At 47.6% G+C, this 19473-nt stretch overlaps 1 protein-coding gene across 1 annotated transcript; it reads right to left on the reverse strand.

Moving 5' to 3' along the window:
• Window positions 1-1847: 1847 nt before the first annotated feature.
• LOC123410537 lies at window positions 1848-16906 on the reverse strand. The gene is made up of 17 exons (XM_045103486.1): window positions 16677-16906; window positions 15537-16303; window positions 15141-15437; window positions 13710-14331; window positions 12405-12510; window positions 12227-12306; window positions 12017-12049; window positions 11591-11723; window positions 10873-10984; window positions 10586-10666; window positions 9854-9924; window positions 8975-9031; window positions 4286-4357; window positions 3707-3958; window positions 3015-3127; window positions 2843-2935; window positions 1848-2249 (listed from the first exon to the last, which is right to left on the reverse strand). The coding sequence occupies exons 1-17, from the start codon at window positions 16889-16891 to the stop codon at window positions 2102-2104; spliced, it is 3252 nt and encodes a 1083-aa protein (XP_044959421.1). The 5' UTR covers window positions 16892-16906; the 3' UTR covers window positions 1848-2101.
• Between the last annotated feature and the right edge of the window lie 2567 nt (window positions 16907-19473).

Raw genomic sequence — 19473 nt, forward strand, 5'->3', positions numbered from 1 at the left:
GATCTAGCTGGGAAGTTGGTAGGTTCCATTTACTAAATGGATAGATCTAGCTAGTAGGAGAAGGAGATGGCTAGCTCTAACTAGTGGAGGGAGGAGAGAAAAGTGAGGAAGCTAAGAGAGAAAAGAGGTGCATTAATGGAGATGGTGGAGGGGGCATTAAAGTAGAGAGAAGAGAGGTAGGAGAAGAAAGAGAGAAGAAAGCTAGGTAATAGTAATGGAGGAGAAGAAACTGAGTGAGAAAGTGAGGGAGAGAGGAAGGGGAGAGGGAGAGGAGGATTGGGGAAGGTGGTTGTTGTGCCTTAGCAGCAACGCGTGTCCTGGACAGGCGCTACTGCTAAGAGCAGTATCAGTAGCGCGTCAAAACAAGACATGTTGCTGCTAAGTGGGGCCCACCAAATGGCACAGTGCGACAGTACTTGCAGCATGTCTTTTGAACATGCGCTACTGCTAAACTATTTAGTAGTAGCACGCTTCCTACTCTATATAGTCGGGTGGGTACGGTTGAAAAAGTGTACAGGCAGTGCTCATCTTAACCTCCCCCCTACTGCTAAGTGTGTAGCAGTAGTGCTTTTATTTACACACGCTACTACAAAGTAGCACTAGCGCGTTGCTTTAAGTCGTGCTATTGTTAAGCCTTCACCTATAATGTTTACCCTAGTAGTATTATGTCGCACACTTGCGCCGATGCACCTTTGGGTTGCCTCCAAGCCGGAGTGGGGTGTCGGAGATGGCACCGAAGATGTGATGTCGGGGATGGGGTCGCCTCCACGCCGGAGACGGCTGTGTAGATGGGGCCGCTCTAACTCGCCCATGCCGGAAGCGCAGCCTCCCCCACCTTGTTACACCGCCAGAGGGGGCGTCGCCGCCTCGAGCGCTTACACCACCACCCCTCCTTGCATTGTCGCACCGACTCAAACACACAATGCTTCTCCATGCACTACCATGCGGTCGCTGGGGAGGGGACTGACTTCATGGTTACCTCCAGTGCGGCACGAAGGAGGAAGTCGTCCTTCCTGGTTTACGGCCAGAGCCGCTTCTCGTCAAAGTCGTCGGCGCCAAAAAATTCATGAGGTACATGGTCTCTGCTTGGGGATCATCCGGATGTCGTCAGATAGCTCGCACACAAAAGTTGCGCATAGGGGAACCTGTCGCCCCGCGTTTCCTTGCCTTGGTCGGCCTTGGCACGCACAGCCCCGAGTGTCGCCCCGCCTTGCCCGCCTCGTCTAGTCGTCTCTCACAGCATGTGGTAGGAGATATAAATCTGTTACCCGCGTAATTATTAGCAATACTGCCCATGAGTTGTGTAACAGATTTATGAACTTCATGCGTTGTGTAACCTGGTGTCACCCTTTCCACAGGTTTACATTTTCTTGCCAAGTTAGGTAAGTGTTGGGCTCTATATATAGCCTAACATATTACACAAGATTTCTGCAGTCCGTCTAGCCATCTGATTACTCTACTAAGAATCAGGATGAAACTTTTAGATACCAAACATCGTCCCTTAGCTAGGTATCATATCTACAGTTATTATTGTTATCATGGTGTCACTTGAGATATTAGAGGACACTGACTGGCTCTTATATATATTCCGCCCAGGTTGTTTCTCGTGTCCTACGAGGGGCTGTTTCTTTGTATCAATCAGGGTCTAGGTGCAATCACAACATGACTTTCATAAAAGGGCACACTTGTGGGCAGTGAGGGCTTCATCAATATACATATTATATTGCCCTGATACCCTCCCCTCACCCTCAGAGGCTGTGAAGAGACAACAGAATACGTCAGAACTAGGATGATGATCCAAGCTGACACCATCCCGTGGATAATTAAAATGAGAATGCATAGCAACATTATCAAACTGAACTGCTGGTGTACCCTTTCTAATTTAGTATACGAATTGTATTTACCGTACAATTTTTTATCTGTGTATTTCACAACCCTCGATCTACTCTGCATCTTCAATTATGTGTGATTCTTTTTTCAATCTAAAAACAAATCTAATGAGTGCATAACAGAATATGCTCGTCACATGTAATCTCCATAAGTGGATCAACACCACCAGGTTACAGAATGTGTCGCTCCCAACAAGGTAAGCAGAGTCTCTCTAGGTCTGCTCGTCTGCAGACAGCTCCAGAAGGCGTTCCGCCTCTCTCAGGAACATCATCGTCAGCTGCTTCTGCCCTCTCCGATACACTATACACGACCTCAAGTTTGCTCTCGACTTTGTCGCTTTGTTTCTCTCGACGGTTGCACTGCGAAAAGAGGACAAGGAGACAGTAAGAGATCAAGAGGATGTGCACTTTTGTTGAGTGTAAAAAATGCCGACCCAAAACAAGATGCACTCTAAGATCTAGAACCAAGGCGCTATTCCATTTGAGGCGGAGATTACTTGTTTATGGACAATACAGTTACACAGACTTGTTTATGGCACCTACATACAGATCATTTCATGTGCCGAAGGGGTTTAGGCAGTTGAACTGATTGACTTAACGAACGAAACAAACGTATTTCTACTTTTCCCTGAGCAATAAAGATCTCAGGTGGCTTTTCAGTGATATTGGCTCCATGCTTGTGTTGATACTGTAGCAATCGTGTGCGTTCTCCACAACAACACATTGCTTACGATACATCATAAAATAGTCACTGTTAGTATTGCCCAGTAGTAAATTGTAGAGAAGTATCATATTAAGATGTGTCCATGCAGATTAAGCATCGGCAGATGAAAACGGGAAGTAGTAAACAACTAGAGAACGATTATATGAAAAACTTTCCATGGAGAGTAAGCGTTGGTAATGAAAACAGGTATCTTCCAAGCAACATAAAAAATGCCCAGCCCACAACCTACCTCGAGGAGTCTTCCGCGTCAATGGAATCAAATTTCTCCAGCAGTTGTCCGTCAGATGCTTCTGTTCCAGTGCCTTCTTCAAGTTCAGCCATTCTTGAAAAATGAAATGATTAATCAACAAAGTGTTGACACTTGACAGGGCTCTATCAAATATAAAAAGTGGGAGTATTACTTCACTCTAAGAAGATCCACAAGCAATCCTAGTGCTCCATGATCACCGCACACCTCCCATATAGCACTTTTGATCTCTGCATCAGATGGTTCACTATCCTCACTAGATCCAACCTGGTAAGAACAAGGCCATGGAAGGGGCTTAGATCAATATGGTCCTAAAAAGACAACACTTATTACTGTCCTTCAAGCCCCAATACAATGCAACCTAACATGTTTCTGGACTCACCCTTTTTTTAACAAACTGGTCATTGTAATAAAGCCATACAAGATAGTGCTCAGAACAAAAATGTAATTCAGAATGAGTTAGATCAGCAAACGAAGCAAATTGCTATGAAATTAGAGCGTTGTTGCTTCATGAACAGTTCTTTCATAGAATAAATTACGTTGATTAACTAGGTTTTTCTGTTCACTTTACAGCAGACTAACAGCTTAACCAGATGGTGTACAAACAACATTTTCATGGTATTTTTTAACAGCAAGAAGGGTAGGTAGTAAAGCTACTCCAAAAATAAATAATAAATAAAAAGGTACTCATCTCATCCGCAGTTGGTAGTGTAACACAACGCCAAAAATATGAGGCTTAATACCCACTTCACATCTTTTGTTTTCATAGTACCCAATTTATAATCTTAGGAGTCAACTCAGGCTCTTTATACTTCAGAATGCACTATGTGAAAGAAAAACACCAACCTCTCCAAGCAGGGAAGCAACCTGTTCAAGTTCATGTTCTTGCATGGCAATTGTGCGAAGAGTACTTAAAAATTCTTGAGGGAAAACATTTTTTTTGAGATATGATGGAACTTTGCGTTGACCACTCCAACTGTAACTAGAAAAATGACTAGCATTTTTCTTGTTATCATCATCTTCACCAGAACTGGTACTGGTTCCGAAAAATCCCCTATCAAGCAAACTTGTAGGTAGAAGACATCTCAATTCAGCCTTCTGCAAACATTAGATACATGCAGAGTGAGAGCCATGGTGGCAAGTGGCAACAACTGCTCAGATGGCTTGAACTCATTAGAAAAGTCATCACAATCTTGAGCCATGTTTTTCTAAGTAAAAAAATAACTCGAGCCATTCAGTAAATATCAAATACCCCATACAAGATAAATCAAAGGCGGCAGGGTATATATAGTAAGTGCAGTCAAATTTCTGACTCAATTCCAGAAAACTCTGTGTTGGGCAAGTTCATCTAAACAGAACACACTAGAATCCATACAAGATAAACACTTGGTGTAAGTTCAAAAAATGATAAACACATATTTGTACCTGCATCTCGATTAGCTTCATCTTAATGTCAGCAGATTGGAGCTGTCTAAGAGCTTCTACTGGATAATGAACCTGCAGTTAAAGCAAGGAAATCAGAGGATAAACAGCTACTACCTCCGTCACAGTATAGAAGGTGTTAGAGTTATAATACAAGTCATGTACCCTTTTATCCCAATATATAAGGGGTTTTCCTGCATATAGTCCATCACCTGTACATGTATATATATATCGGCCTATGGCCTCATGGGAATACAAGTTGCTTTCCTAACATGGTATTAGAGCCCTAGGTTCTTTTTTTCGCACGCGCAACTCGTGTTTCTGTCTCCTCCTCGTCTGCTCCCGCCGTCCCCGTCGAAACCTCTCGATCTCGCCAGGAGCGGCTCTGCCAGGAGAGGCTCCCTCCTCCAGATCGCGCCAGGAGCAGGCCGGTCTCCCCCGGCTCCTCCCGTTCCCGCTCCATCCAGGAGCGGCTCCTCCCGCTCCCGCTCCAGCTAGGAGCGGCTCCCGTCAGGACTCCAGCAGGCTGCATCGCTGCCAGGAGCGGCTCCTCCCGCTCCAGCCAGGAGCGGCTCCCGTTAGGACTCCAGCAGGCCGCATCGCTGCCAGGAGCGGCTCCTCCCGCTCCAGCCAGGAGCGGCTCCCGTCAGAACTCCAGCAGGCCGCATCGCATCAGGACGCCTCGCCTCGCTGTTTCCGACCTGGAATCCACCCGCCGCTGCTGCTTTAAAATCACTGCCGCTGCTGTTCCTGCTTCACAATCTCCACTCCCCTTGCGATTTCTCCTGAGGATCGCCCTTGCTGCTGAACTCGCCTGATCCAGCGCTGCTCTCGTCCTCCCGTTGCAGCGCCCGCCAGCCGCCGCCCTGATCTCGTTTTGATCTCGATTGGATCCGGCTCTCTGGTTCTAAAAAAAAAAAGAAAAAAAAATGTCTGCTTCATCCGGCTATGTTGCTGTTCCTCGTTGTCCGGTGATCTTTGATGGCACTAACTACACCGAGTTCATTGGCTTCATGCGCATTCACATGCGTGGCATCCGCCTATGGGGTTTTCTTTCCGGCGAGGTCTGCTGTCCGCCATGTCCGGTTCCTCCCGTGGCTCCCACTCCGCCGATCCCACCGGCTCTTCCTGCGGATGCTTCTCAGGCCGCAAAGGATGCGACTCAGCTTGCTGATGAGGCCGCTGTGAGTGCTTATGATAAGAAGGTCTTGGCTTATGAGGAGGCTCTTCAGGTGTATCGTGATGCTCTGTCCGTTTACACCCAGTGGCTTGATGATGATGCTCGTGCTGCCGCTGTTCTCACTGCTAGTGTTCTGCCTCAGTTTGCTTCTGAGTTTCTGGGTCTTCCTACTGTATTTGAGATGTGGACCCGCCTTCGTCAGCGCTATGAGCCCTCTGGTGATGCCTTATACCTCTCTGTGGTCCGTCAGGAGCATGCTCTTCATCAGGGTGACTCTATTGTTGATGACTTCTATGCACAGAGTTCTGCTATCTGGCGCCAGCTTGATTCTCTCCGCAGTGCTGGTTGTCGTACTTGCCCCTGTTGCCAGGCTGTTCAGGCCGACTTGGAGTTTCATCGCGTCTACGAGTTCCTGTCTCGGCTCCGTAAGGAGTTTGAGCCCCGGCGTGCTCAGTTGTTTGCTCGTGGCCGTATTTCTCTCATGGAGGCGCTTTCTGAGATTCGTGCTGAGGAGACTCGCTTACGTGGTGCTGGTTTGCTGGAGGTTCCCTCGGTGCTCGCTGCTCGGACTTTTTCTACGCCACCTGCTGCATCGACCCCTTCTCGCTCGAGTGCTCCGCCGCTCCTGCCCACTCCTTCTGGCGGCTCAGGTCGCCCCCGTCCACATTGTAACTACTGCAACAATGATGGTCACATTGAGCCCCACGGCTACACGAAGAAGAAACACTTGCGCAAGGCGCGGTCATCATCTACAGCGACTTCGTCACCTACCTCGACAGCTTCAGCCATCGCTTTCACTGAGCAGGATATCCTGAGACTTAAGCGTCTGCTCGCTGCTTCAGGTTCTTCCTCAACGGGTACTGCTGGTTCTGTGACTGAGGCTTCCCGCACTGAGCAACCACCTTCTACACAGTCAGGTACATCCCCATGGGTTCTGGACTCTGGAGCTTCCTTTCATATGACTTCTAATTCTTCCACTCTGTCCTCTCTTCGTTCGCTTGATTCTCCTGTTCATGTCCTCACTGCTGATGGTACTCCCCTTCCTGTCGTTAGTAGAGGCACTCTTACCACTCCTTATTCTGTTCCCGATGTTGCTCATGTTCCTCGACTTACCATGAATTTGTTTTCCGCTGGTCAACTTGCTGATTCTGGTTGTCGTGTCATCCTTGATCTTGACTCTTGTTCTGTCCAGGACCGTCGCACGCACACTCTGGTTGGGGCTGGTCCTCGCCGCCGTGATTCTGAGGGTCTTTGGGAGTTGGACTGGCTTCATGTTCCTTCCGCTGGTCATTCTATCGCCAGTTCTTCCGCTTTGGTCGCCTCGGCTACTGGTTCTTTCCAGCAGTGGCATCATCGACTTGGTCATCTGTGTGGTTCTCGTTTGTCGTCGTTAGTTCGTCGAGGTCTTCTGGGGTCTGTCTCAGGAGATGCCTCCTTAGAGTGTCAGGGTTGTCGTCTTGGCAAGCAGATTCAGTTACCATATCCACATAGTGAGTCAGTGTCTAAGCGTCCTTTTGATTTAGTCCATTCCGATGTATGGGGTCCGGCTCCCTTCGCTTCGAAAGGGGGTCATAAATACTATATTATTTTCATCGATGACTTCTCTCGTTACACATGGCTTTATTTCATGACTTCTCGTAGTGAGGTGTTGTCCATTTATAAGCGTTTTGCTGCCATGGTTCATACTCAGTTCTCTTCTCCCATTCGTGTGTTTCGTGCTGACTCCGCTGGCGAGTATATCTCTAAGATGTTGCGTGGTGTTCTTGCTGAGCAAGGGACTCTCTCTCAATTCTCTTGTCCTGGTGCTCATGCTCAGAATGGCGTGGCTGAGCGCAAGCATCGTCATCTTCTTGAGACGGCTCGTGCATTGATGATTGCTGCCTCTCTCCCGCCTCATTTTTGGGTTGAGGCTGTCTCCACCTCCACCTATCTCATCAATTTCCAGCCTTCCGCTGCTCTACAGGGTGGTGTTCCCTTCGAGCGTCTTTTTGATCGGTCTCCCGATTATTCGACGCTTCGCTTGTTTGGTTGTGTTTGCTATGTTCTTCTTGCCCCCCGCGAACGCACCAAACTGACCGCTCAGTCTGTTGAGTGTGTCTTCTTAGGCTATAGTGATGAGCATAAGGGCTATCGTTGTTGGGATCCTATCGGTCGTCGGATACGTATCTCTCGGGATGTGACTTTTGATGAGTCTCGTCCCTTCTACCCACGCCCATCTTCCTCGACTTTTTCAGTGGAGGATATCTCTTTTCTCACTTTTCCTGACACGCCTATCACACTCGTCGAGCCTTTGCCTATTCATTCCGCTCCCTCTGCTTCTCCACCTCCAGTCGATTTGTCGCCACCATCTTCCACAGTCTCCTCGTCTAGCATGTCACCGGATTCTACACCTTCATCTCCGGTGACTTCTTCGTCGCCACTCTCCGATTCTACTTTAGCGATTCCTCCTTCCATTGTTCCATCTTTTACTCAGTGTTACACTCGTCGTTCACATTCTGTGGATGCCTCTCTGGATGTGCCGTCATCCTCGTCTCAGCCTACTTATGGCTTGCGTTCTCGTCCTCGTCCGCCTGTTGATCGCTTAGGATTTTCCACCGCTGGAGCTGCTGTTCTTGAGCCGACTACTTATCATCAGGCTGTTGTTCAACCTGAATGGCAGTTTGCGATGGCTGAGGAGATTGCTGCTCTTGAACGCACAGGTACGTGGGATCTTGTTTCCCCTCCTCCTGGAGTCCGTCCCATCACTTGTAAGTGGGTCTACAAGGTAAAGACTCGCTCCGATGGTTCTCTTGAGCGTCACAAAGCTCGTCTTGTGGCTCGTGGTTTTCAGCAGGAGCATGGTCGTGATTATGACGAGACTTTTGCTCCTGTGGCGAGTTATAATACAAGTCATGTACCCTTTTATCCCAATATATAAGGGGTTTTCCTGCATATAGTCCATCACCTGTACATGTATATATATATCGGCCTATGGCCTCATGGGAATACAAGTTGCTTTCCTAACAGAAGGCACGGTTAAATTTACGTGCATTTCCACAATAGACAAGATTTAAGCCGCGTTGCATTTAGTCCTAACATCTAATTAGTACTCGGTTGTACTACTTCTATATGCATGCGTGGTGTGAATGCTATTTTTTAACTCATTTCACAGCCAATCAATAACCACCTAGGTTCTAGAGAATTTCCATTCACGCCTTCTAAACCATGACGGAGGGAGTACTTCTTACATAAGTATGCTGTAAGAGGTTCTTAAAAAAGGTATTGATCTATTATCAAACTTAGAAGACGCTGAAGGCATTGATGTACCATCAAACTTCCATTCCTAATTCTAAAATCCCAGTGAATACTGGCTTTCTTGTACCTTCTGTTAGTGTGAGCCGGTTTTCTTTCGTTGCAATCAGTCACTTTAATAGGTTCACGTTTAGCATGCAATATATACATTAACCAGAAAATGTAATTTGCCAAATATATATCCTACAAACTTTAAGCACATACATCAATGTGAGGGTTACCATTAGATAATCATCTGGATTGTTGTCAACCACAAATCCATATAGGTACAGCAGTTCCTGCAGATAAACACAAAATACATTTCCTCAGTAATTCTGTTGTGGTAACCAATCATGGCAACTTTGATGGCATCCTTAATGACTGCATGTTGTTTCAAACCCATACATAGAGATAGTAAATCATGAAACACGCTACAGATTCTAAATAACAAACATGAAAGTCATAGTAGTACAACTTCTTGTCATTCACCAATGAAGTGGAGAAGTATCTTCCCTGTCCGTACCCTGAAAAATCTAATGCAAATATGCACTTTTAATCTAGCATATCTGTATCAAAAGTAGATCCATAAGGATCTGTGAATCGATGTAGAAAACCGCAGATCCAATCGACAAAACAAAATGAACACAAAGCCCATGGGCTGGAGTGTGTAGTTCCCCCATTCAAACGTTTCTCCTTTTGTTATGCATGCTGTCAGACCTCAATAACATGATATTCTTCTATGAGTTATTCACCCCACGTGTAACTGTGTGTGCAACTCCAAAGAAACTTCATGTGAGAAGTTTGACTGTTCTAGAAGCTAAACCATGGTATAAAAGAAGTATGGAGACAGGTGATAAATACTAACACTAGCAAATATAGTTAAAAAAAAGGAAATAAATATTATATAAAGTCAAGTCAAGAAAACAAATATTATATAGGATAATATATTTGGCTATCCCCAGTGGGTTATATAACACACCTACATCTAGTGTCAGTTTATGCTCTGAGATTCGCATGTTCTAGCTATTTTCATCGCAACACATCTTATTTCACATCTTATAAAGTCAGCTCTAAAGTGTCAAAATGTGCAACACAAAGATTAGATTTGTTAATAATTGTACCTCATTTCCTTTGTTTCCATAATTTATGTAGATCTCTGTCCCAGTCTCAACAGAGCTTTTACCAGCTTGCGCTACAGAAAGAAACAAATAAAGGGAAGTTAGCTCAGTAGCAGGGCAGTACCAGAGAAATCGAAGGCCATACGCAAATCAAATTGAGGCCATATGTGCGAAAGAGAAACAATCGGTTTTTTTGTCAACCACTGTGATTTTTCGCAAGGAATTGCACCAGTTGGAACCCAAGCTGAACAGACCTGACAATAGCATGTGATGCACTGATAGATCGTTATTGAAAATATATACCTAGGGTGGCTTGGCATAAAATATTTCTAACGGTTATTTACTCTAGTATCAGTGCTTCAGTTAAAACCTTGATTACAAAACTATTGGGGGCCCTCCGATGCTGGGGCCCTGTTCAGTCGATCCTGTTGCACATGCGGACATGCGGCCCTGCTCAGTAGAGCAGTGACATTTCTAAACTGTATAAATTGGAAAACACCATTTGCTGTGAGTCTGGCACACTGATCCCTACGGCCAGTTGTAATTGAGTCAGTGACACACAACACACAGATGCTGTTTTTAAACATCATGATTTCTGCCATTTTACTGAGCAATATGCCTCCACAAAGAAATGGACACAATCATAGTTGGAACTATAATGTACTAACATAAATAAGTTTGAAAGAAAGCTTAACGAAGAACTATGAGATACAAAGGTTGGATCAGCATAATTACCAAGCATGAGGTACATTGAAGCAGGAATTCCTGTTAAATTTCCCTCTGGATCAACTTCCCATGTCGCCAAAGCCTTTACATCTAGAGGGAACAATCAAGCTAACTTAGAATGAGGAAAGGGCAATGGTTATTTAACAGAGAAAGCTTCACTTTCTACACTAGTAAAATTCAACTCTTGGCAAATACACAATGAAGTGGTTCTTGTTGAAATATAGATATTCTCCAATATGTCCTGTCAACTGGATACTTAAATTTAGATAGTCATCTACTTCACTTTCAACTCTTACTATGGTTACAGAAATCGATTCCTGGCACGAGGCCCTCAACCCAAATTGACTCTGTATTACGATATTCAGGAATCTTGTCACCACTACAATTCTTCGTTGTAATGTCAGTTTCCTGCAAATAAAAACCAAGCGTTATGTGGTAGATGAAGATATATGTGTAGAAATCATGGTTAGTTTCTGCAGACCGTTTATACATTGTACTTCTTGTTCTTGGTGGGATGCCATTATTCCAGTTTTTACAGGAAACCATTATTTCATCAGCATCCGTTCTCTAGGTCTTACAGATAAAATCACTGTTCTAAACCTGCAGCTTTCCCATTATTTGCTGTGCCCTTCAAAAGAGGTTAAAACTTAAAATGATAATCATTTATGCAGCACAAACAAACGCCACTAATTGTGACATTGCAATTCAAGGATGTGCTAGTCGTATAAGTTGTAGTTAAGGATGACTATTCAGTATTCACCAGTTACCCTTTAAATAATTGATGCTTGACAGTAATAATAATATTAGCTAAGGTTCTGCTCTTTGTGGTTAAACATTTGTTAACTAGTTCCACTAACGCTTAGCCATATTCCACAAAGGTCATGCATAAGAAACGAATCCAGAACCAGCGGTATAATATAGAAAAAGAAATTTACATATAATGCGAGAATGACAAATACTTGGGATTAAACTTGAGTTGCTAGCATGCTCTTGTTCGGGAAGATTCAAACTAACCTGTTGGTTGGTGAGACTAGAACCACTCAAAACTTCCCCAGTGCTGTTCTGTTGCTCATCAAGTGAGCCCGGAAAAACGTAAGAATGAGGCAACGGGATGTTCAGCGCTCGAGTCCAGAAAATCGAGTTTGCCCTGTCATAAACTCATACCGCTGATTAGCATGGGGAGAAAAAGAGAGGAAATAAACCTGCAGATAATTAAACGCCTCATTTCATAAGTCTAAGCTGTTAAACAATTGAACTTCGAGGGAAGGATTGGCTGTTGAAACCATTTCTTTAATTAAGTACAGATTCCTTGATGCCAACTATGTTCACCTAATTGGAACTTCCTATATATTAGCATGGGAAACCATGGTGGCAAAATGATATCAAGTAAATTTAATATACTTCCGTTAACACTATAAATGCAAATGGTAATACGCATACCAAAGGAAGTCCTCAAACCGCACTTCAATTGAGCTGCAAAATAAAACATTTGACGGGTATGAGGTTCATATATGAAAAGGTGCAATCCCCAATAAAGCAAAACCACAGCAGAAAAGCATTCCTTGAGATAATAAAGGAACTATGTATGAGTGTGTTTGGTAAAGAAATGTAAAGTAGAAAGAGCAAATACGGAGCAAAATCTCAACCAACCTTCCTGATTCGTCGACATGTAGTAGCTCCTCGACCAGACCTTTCACCTTATCATCGAATAACTTTTGTAATGATTTTCTCTGAAACAAAAGCTCCTGTTATGTTCATTTCCACCAATGTACTCTCCCAATGCCCAATCCAACAAAGAAGCGAAAGCAGTAATTTGCAGCTGACGAACCTGCATGATCGTCGCACGGTGCAGCGTCGTCCCTTCCACCTCGGCGAGCTCCTCGTCGTCGAACCACACGGAGCTCCCGAAGGTGCTGGGAAGCACATCCAAGTACCTACAGACGCAACGAGAGCAGAATCCTCAAAAAACTTAGCATTGGTTCAGACTTGAGATCAGCAGGGGAAGAAGGCGTGAGCTCACGGCTTCCAGAGGGAGGTGGGGCGGAGGCGCTCGGCCATGAGGAAGAGCATGACGAGGAGGCGGTCGTCGACGCCGCCCTCCTCGAAGAGCGCGCGGCACCGCGGGCCGACGAGCGGGTCCTGCAGCACCCGCATCGGGGTGACGGCGAGGTCCAGCGGCACCGCCATCACCACCCCTGCACCACCACCAACCAACGCGGCCGATCGATCAGGATCCTGCAGAACCTCCGGGAGGGGGGTGGGAGGGGGAGAAGAGCAATGGTTACCGTCGGCGCCGCCTGCGTCGACGGCAGTGGCATAGACGCCGAAGCCCGTGCGGCCGCAGGCGCGGATCGTGCAGCCGCGGAGGTAGGCGCCGTTGGCCTGCGGTGGAAAGGAAGGGGCCGAGGTTTAGGGGAGCACGGGAGGCGGGGAGCTAGGGGATAGGAGGGAGAGGGCGCGACCTGGAGCCATTGCAGGAAGCACCGGAGCTTGGCGTCGTCGTCGGACGGAGCGGCGGCGGGCGACGACATGGTGTTCGACGATATGCGCGAGCAGAGGCAGAGCAAGTTCCAACTTCTCTGAAGGAAAGCGTTCGAGAGAGATAGAAAAAAAAAAAGACTTATCTGAAGGAAGAGGAAAGCAATACAAGAAACCGTTCAAATTTCTTGCCAAATCCTCCCCAAATTTTACAAACGAATCCTCCAGCCGCGGAGGATCGAAATGCGCTTCTCTTCCCGCGGTTTCTTCGTCCGTAAATCGACCGGTTTTCGTGCGAAATTCATGAGTCCCGAACGCAGATCCCACATGATCAATTTTCTTGGCAGCAGCAACAAATGCTCGGCGATCTACTATAAGGATATATAGATGTATAGATAGATATATCATCATGTCCAGGTTACATTCAATCTACTACCAGTGACACACTCGTCTCTAATCTCTTTTCTTCTCTTCTCGTCTCATCTCATCTCACTTCGCCGGCTTGCGTCGCAGACTCGCAGTGCAAGCAGAGAGACAGGCTACAAGGGACAAACTCTGAGGGCACGCATGGCGGCCGCTGGTGGAGAGCCGACGCTAGCACACGAGCGAGGCGCGGAGGGAGAGGGTGGTCGACAGGTGGGTGCACGACGCCCACCGGATCACCGACTCGGCCACCGCCATGTCAAGGTCATGCTGGTGCCCTCGCTCGCCGCCTGCGCCAATGGTGTGGTTCCTCCTGCTGCGCGACGACGGGTTCGCCCTCGTCGCCGTCGCCCCTCTCAGGGCCGCCTCCGCCATCCTCGTCAGAGCCGAGGAGGAGACGGCGGTGATGGACACCACTGTGACGTCTTCGACGCAATGAGCTCCCTTCTCGGCAGGTACGTCATTGCCTGACGCCGCCAGTGGCTCGGGCTCGTCGGACCCTAACCCGCAGAAGAATGAAAAGCTCGGCATCGACACGACGGGCGTGGCGTCCTTCATGGGTTCGGGGCTGTCGTCGAATGAGAACAAGGAAACTCCGCAAGATGGAGCTGGAGCCTTGGCTGCGCTAAACGCAGAGAAGGAGGATCTGCAGGAGAATGTGGGGGAGCAGGGTTCCTCCGACAGGCCCTGGCAGGCGATCGGGCTACCGGTGCTGAAGCTCACGTCACGGCTGCGTGTCGCCATCGGCGTATAGAACGAGCACGAGCCTGGCTCCTCCCTCTCAAGGCCAATCTCATGGCGACGGCCACAGGAATCACGCGAATCGTCGGCGTGTTCCCGTATCCAGGAATGCTCTGCATACACAAAGGGCAGTTGTTCAGACAATAAACCACACATGGTGAACAACTGTAAACTACCATCAGGAGAAAGAAAACCATTAACAGCTAATCTGTAGTTCTGTACTGCACAGTAAGGTCTGGAAATGAAGCAATGACAGCCAAACAAAGATTGTATCAAGGGTGACAGAGATGATGAATCATCAACACTAATAAAGAAGCAACCATGTGAATGTGATTTATCAAAAGGAAACATTGAAGGGCCAGCAAAGATTCAGACTTGTTTATTTGTACCCTAGTGGTTCTACCAGAAATCCAGAACATGACCCTAGCCTTGAACCTTTAGCTGGCGCTAGCTCATGACTTAGCAGTGAAGACTTGATATTTTATTCAAACCAGATTTAAATAAACAATAGTATACTAATCAACCAAATTATGGTTGATCTCTACAATCTACATTCTGATCAACAGTTCAGTTGCATGAAGGCATAGACATGAATCATCAAGAATCAAAGGTCTCTTCTGAGCTTGTGTATGATGCTAATGATGTACTCCATCCGTTCCTAAATACTCCATAAGTCTTTTTAGAGATTTTATTAGTACTGACTTATATACATACATATGTATATAGACATATTTTAGAGTATAGATTCTCTTATTTTTGCACTGTATGTACTCCCTCTGTACCAAAATAATTGTAGTTGGGAGAGGGAGTAGTTCATAGTAAAATCTCTAAAGAGACTTATATTTAGGAACGGAGGGAGTAGTAGAAAGGAATGGAATTCCGAGCATCTTGCAGTTTCTCAACAGATGATTTCATGTCTCACCTAGAACTTGTTCAGCCGTGAGCCTCTGTCCAGGATCGCGCCGGAGCATGCCGGTGATGAGCTCCTTGGCCGAATCCGAAACCCTGTCCCAGGGGTCGGAAGGGAACCGCAGCTCCGTCGACCTGATACACTCAAAGATCTTCGACTTGGTCTTCCCCCAGAACGGCGGGATGCCACTCAGAAGGATGTAGAGTATGACCCCGGAGCTCCACACGTCCGCAGCCTCGTTGTACCCACCGGCAAGCACCTCCGGCGCGATGTAAAACGGGCTCCCCACCGTGCCGCTCAGTCTTTGACCTGACAAAATCCAAACCCTCAATTTAGCTTCCAATGACCATCAGTCTTGAGAAGTTGCGGCCACGGAGCAGAGGTGATCAGGCTGTCAATCAACCATACCAGGCTGGGTGTAAGTGGCGAGGCCAAAGTCGGCAAGCTTGATAGGCGAGGACGGCGACTTGCTGACGAGGAGGATGTTCTCGGGCTTGAGGTCCCGGTGCACGATCCCCTTGCTGTGGCAGTGCGCGACGACCTCCATGAGGTACCTGAAGAGCGTGGCGGCCTCGTGCTCCGGGAAGCAACCGCGCTCCTGGAGGCGGTGGAAGAGCTCCCCGCCGGCGCAGAGCTCCATGACGAGGTGCACCGAGTCCTGGTCCTCGTACACGGCCTTGAGGTCGACGACGTTGGGGTGGCCAGAGAGGCGCGCCATGACCTCGATCTCGAGCCGAACGCCCCGCACGTCGTCGGGGGACGTGAGCCGGTCCTTGGCGATGGACTTGCAGGCCAGCGCCTCGCCGGTGACCATGTCGGAGCAGGAGCGGATGACCCCGAACTGGCCCCACCCGAGCTGCTCCCCGAGCGCGTACCGGTCGCCGAGGCACGAGGCGTGCGCCGCCTCCAGTATCGCGCCCCGCAGCCCCGGCGCCTTGTACGAGTTGTACTTGGCGCCGCCGTCGCCGCCGGCGGCCATTCCTAGGAGAAGGGGGTTCGACGCGCTGGAATCTTGTCCGACGAGCCCACCGCCGCTAAATCCCCTCCGGAATCCGACGAGGCCTCCCCCGAATCGCCCCGGAGAGCTCCCCCCGCCCCTGGCAGAACCCCGAATCTCGCGTCCTCGATCAGCACCGCTCCTCCGTGGCCATGGGCCGGTCGCCGGGCAACCGAATCTGCGACGAGGAGAGCGAGGAGGAAGAGCAGAGGAAAAAAAAAAGGGCAAGCTTTAGCACAAGAAACTCCGGAAGAATGGAAGCCCCGCCGAAACCGCCTCCGAAAAACCTAGGGGGAAATCCACCGAAGATTCCTGGGCGCGCTGGCGGCGGCGGCGGTCCTGGGAAACCGCCACGAAATTCAAAATTCCCGGCGCGGAACCCGCCCGCCCCGCTTGGCAGCTCCCTCCCGAGCAAGGGCCCGCCCGGGCCGCGCGGATCGGAGCCCGGCGCGCGCGCCGGACGCCCCGCTCGCCCGAGACAGCGCCCCCGGACCGAAACCGCGGCGTGGGAACAGGGACGAGGGAGGGGCGGAGGGGAGGAGGGCACTCACCCGCGCGAAGGAGCTGCGACGGCGGAGGGGAGGGAAGGGGGAGGCGTCTCCCGGGCGCGGCGGCCGGCGGCGCGGCGAGGTCGGCAGCTCCCACCAGCAGCAGCTCGCGGCGTTCGGGGACGGGGTGGGGAGGGGGAGAGGGGGGGAGGGAGCTCACGGAGTTGTTGTTTGGTTCCGTTGGTGGTGGGCCCGGGCCCGGGCCGTCGGGCCCGCATGCGATGGGGAGGGGATTAGGGGGGGAGTGGATGGAAAGGGAGTCCAGTTAGTAGGAGGAGTAGTTTATGTTAAGTGGTATCATCATCCTCTTTCCATTAAAGCAGTTATTATAGCATCTTGACAATGACAATGACAATGGCAATGACAAACCCATTGGTAGCATATGTTGGAGCACCAATCATCACCATGTTTGCATGTTTGATGATCATGTGGTTTGGCCTTGGTTTGATGTTTGTCTTGTCACTCTTGTTGTGATTATTGGCAAGTCAGTGTTCAGGAAGGAAAAAAAAACTATTAAAATGCCTTTGGAGGCAATTGGGTTTGGGAGCATGCTTCTCTTGTCTTGCTTTCACTCTCTTGTAGCATGTGATTTGTCGAGTGTCATGTGTGTCTAGTTCATAGACTTGGAGTCAATCATCAGGGATGCATGCATGATGGGTTTGGATTGTCGTAATCATGCGTTTTTTTAATACTTGAAAGTTGAAGTTGGAAGTTGTATGTATTTTGCGGCTTGGGTTTTCGTGATGCCGACCGTTATTTGGCGCCAACGCACACACATGCAATGTAATAATATGCACATTTCCATTGACGGTTCACGGAGACAATAAATATACCTTCCTCTTCTTCATCTTTAAGGGTTTGATTGATGATACCTTTAACACTAAAAGATACAAAGTGTCGAACCAGCTTACAAGACAAGCTCACATACACACGAGCGCATGCACACACAAGATCAGACCAGCTAAGCGCTAGTGTAAGAAGAACCGAAAAAGCAAACCAGGTCGATAAGCCACACGGAACAACAAAAGCTAACATCTAAAAACCAAAGCCACTCTCAAGAGGACTAAGCACAACCAAGATTTGCGGTGAATTTTTAAACCACCGTCAAACTCCTTCATTGAGGGACCCCCTTCCACAATGATTAGGACCATCGTCCATGAAAGGCGAGGGCCTACCGAAGCTCAGGTCGTCAGGTTAACGATACTCCATCCGATCAAGGTGAGCACCCCTATCGCGCAAGACCTCACCAGCACCACCGCCATCAAGAGTAGTAGACAGACGATGGCCTCAAGATGGCGTATTCATGATGAGGAGGATGCAAAATCATTGTCATTGCTCGATCTGAAGTAGATCTGAGAGTTCTAACCTGGTGCGGCAAGGAGGGTGAAAGGTTGAGTGATACCTTCGAGATGGAAATGGTGTCAAGGACACCACCGTTGATGGCCCCAGCAATAACTCCTCACATCCATGTCTCAACAAAATTGATCATCATAGGAACCGTCGCACCACACTACCGCCACACATTCCACTTGCGAGTTGCCATGTAGCCCTTTTCACTGACTACGCCTACAAACAACTCTCACTACCATACCGCTTCTTATTTCTTCTTCTTTATCATCACACTCAGGGGAAGGGCGAAGAGAGAGGATAGGGGGTAGGGGGGAGGGGGTTCACAGAGTTGTTATTTGTTAAGTTGGTTTCATTGGTGGGAGGGAGTCCGACCGAGGGACACCCATGATGTGGTAAGGGATGGAAGAGGGATTAGGGGACTTTGATGGAAAGGGAGTTCGTTTATTAATAGAAAATATGCTAGTTGTACCTTTCCATAAAAGCAATTAGCATCTTCACAATGATAATACCCTAAACCAGCATTAGCAAGGCCATAGTGGGGTATTATAGTATTGGAGTAGTAACTACTAACTAATCATCACTCTATATAGCATTCTCCATTTGCCAATCATATGGTTAAGTTTTGGCTTCATGTTTTGTTATCGTTCTAGGAGTATTACTTCCTTTGGGGGGATTACTCTGGGGTTTGCTCTTGTCGCTCTCTTATACTATACTAGTTATTAGTAATACCTTTTATGTGTCTAGATTCTATCTATACTTGGAATCAATCAGGGGTTATCTTGACATTTGCAATTTCAAATGAAAAGTTGTCTACGTGGTTGGGGTTTGGATCTTGTGAGGTTGGCCGCTAATTACCATCGGCAAGCATGCTCCTTAATTCAATCATTTCATAAAAATAAATAAATATATTCACGCTAATCATTTCATGACAAATTCATTCAAATGTGTAATCATATGGTTTAGCTTTGATTTGATGTCATCTTGTCGTTGTTGTAACTATACCAGTAGTATGTCAAAGTTTTTGTAAAAAAAAACTATTTTCAGTATGTCTCTTCGGAGGTAAATCAGTGGCGGAGAACGGAAACAAATTGCGGTAGGACGAACTCTAACATAAAAAGTTGTCTGTCACTACCGGTTATAATGGGGAACTAAACGACTGAGGTTTGTCTAGAGCTCCATTGTGCAGTGGCCTCGCGTACTAAATAAGGTTGCTCGTTCGTCTATCTCCTTTTCTTACAGCGAGACCACGACCCGCTCAAAGAAATCAAGCCGCCAACGCTTTTGCAAAAAATCAAGGTAATTAGTTTGGAAGTATGCTCTTGTCTTGTTTTTACTGTCTCGGCAAGTAATTTATTGTTTATTAGTAGTAGTGTCATCTGCGTCTAGACTCTAGCCATGGAGTCAATCAGAGATGCGTACGTGATGAGCTTGCATCTTCACGGAGGGCATG

Source organism: Hordeum vulgare, chromosome 7H (assembly GCF_904849725.1).
Source record: "Hordeum vulgare subsp. vulgare chromosome 7H, MorexV3_pseudomolecules_assembly, whole genome shotgun sequence".
Taxonomy (NCBI): Eukaryota; Viridiplantae; Streptophyta; class Magnoliopsida; order Poales; family Poaceae; genus Hordeum; species Hordeum vulgare.

Bases quoted from the DNA above. Each gene is read 5' to 3' on its own strand.
- LOC123410537 (XM_045103486.1), bottom strand. From the start codon at position 16,891: ATGCGGGCCCGACGGCCCGGGCCCGGGCCCACCACCAACGGAACCAAA. The intron at 12,307-12,404 runs GTTCGTCAGCTG...CTTTTGTTTCAG, and splicing joins ACCGTGCGACGATCATGCAG to AGAAAATCATTACAAAAGTT. The intron at 3,128-3,706 runs GTTGGTGTTTTT...TGTTCTTACCAG, and splicing joins TTGCTTCCCTGCTTGGAGAG to GTTGGATCTAGTGAGGATAG.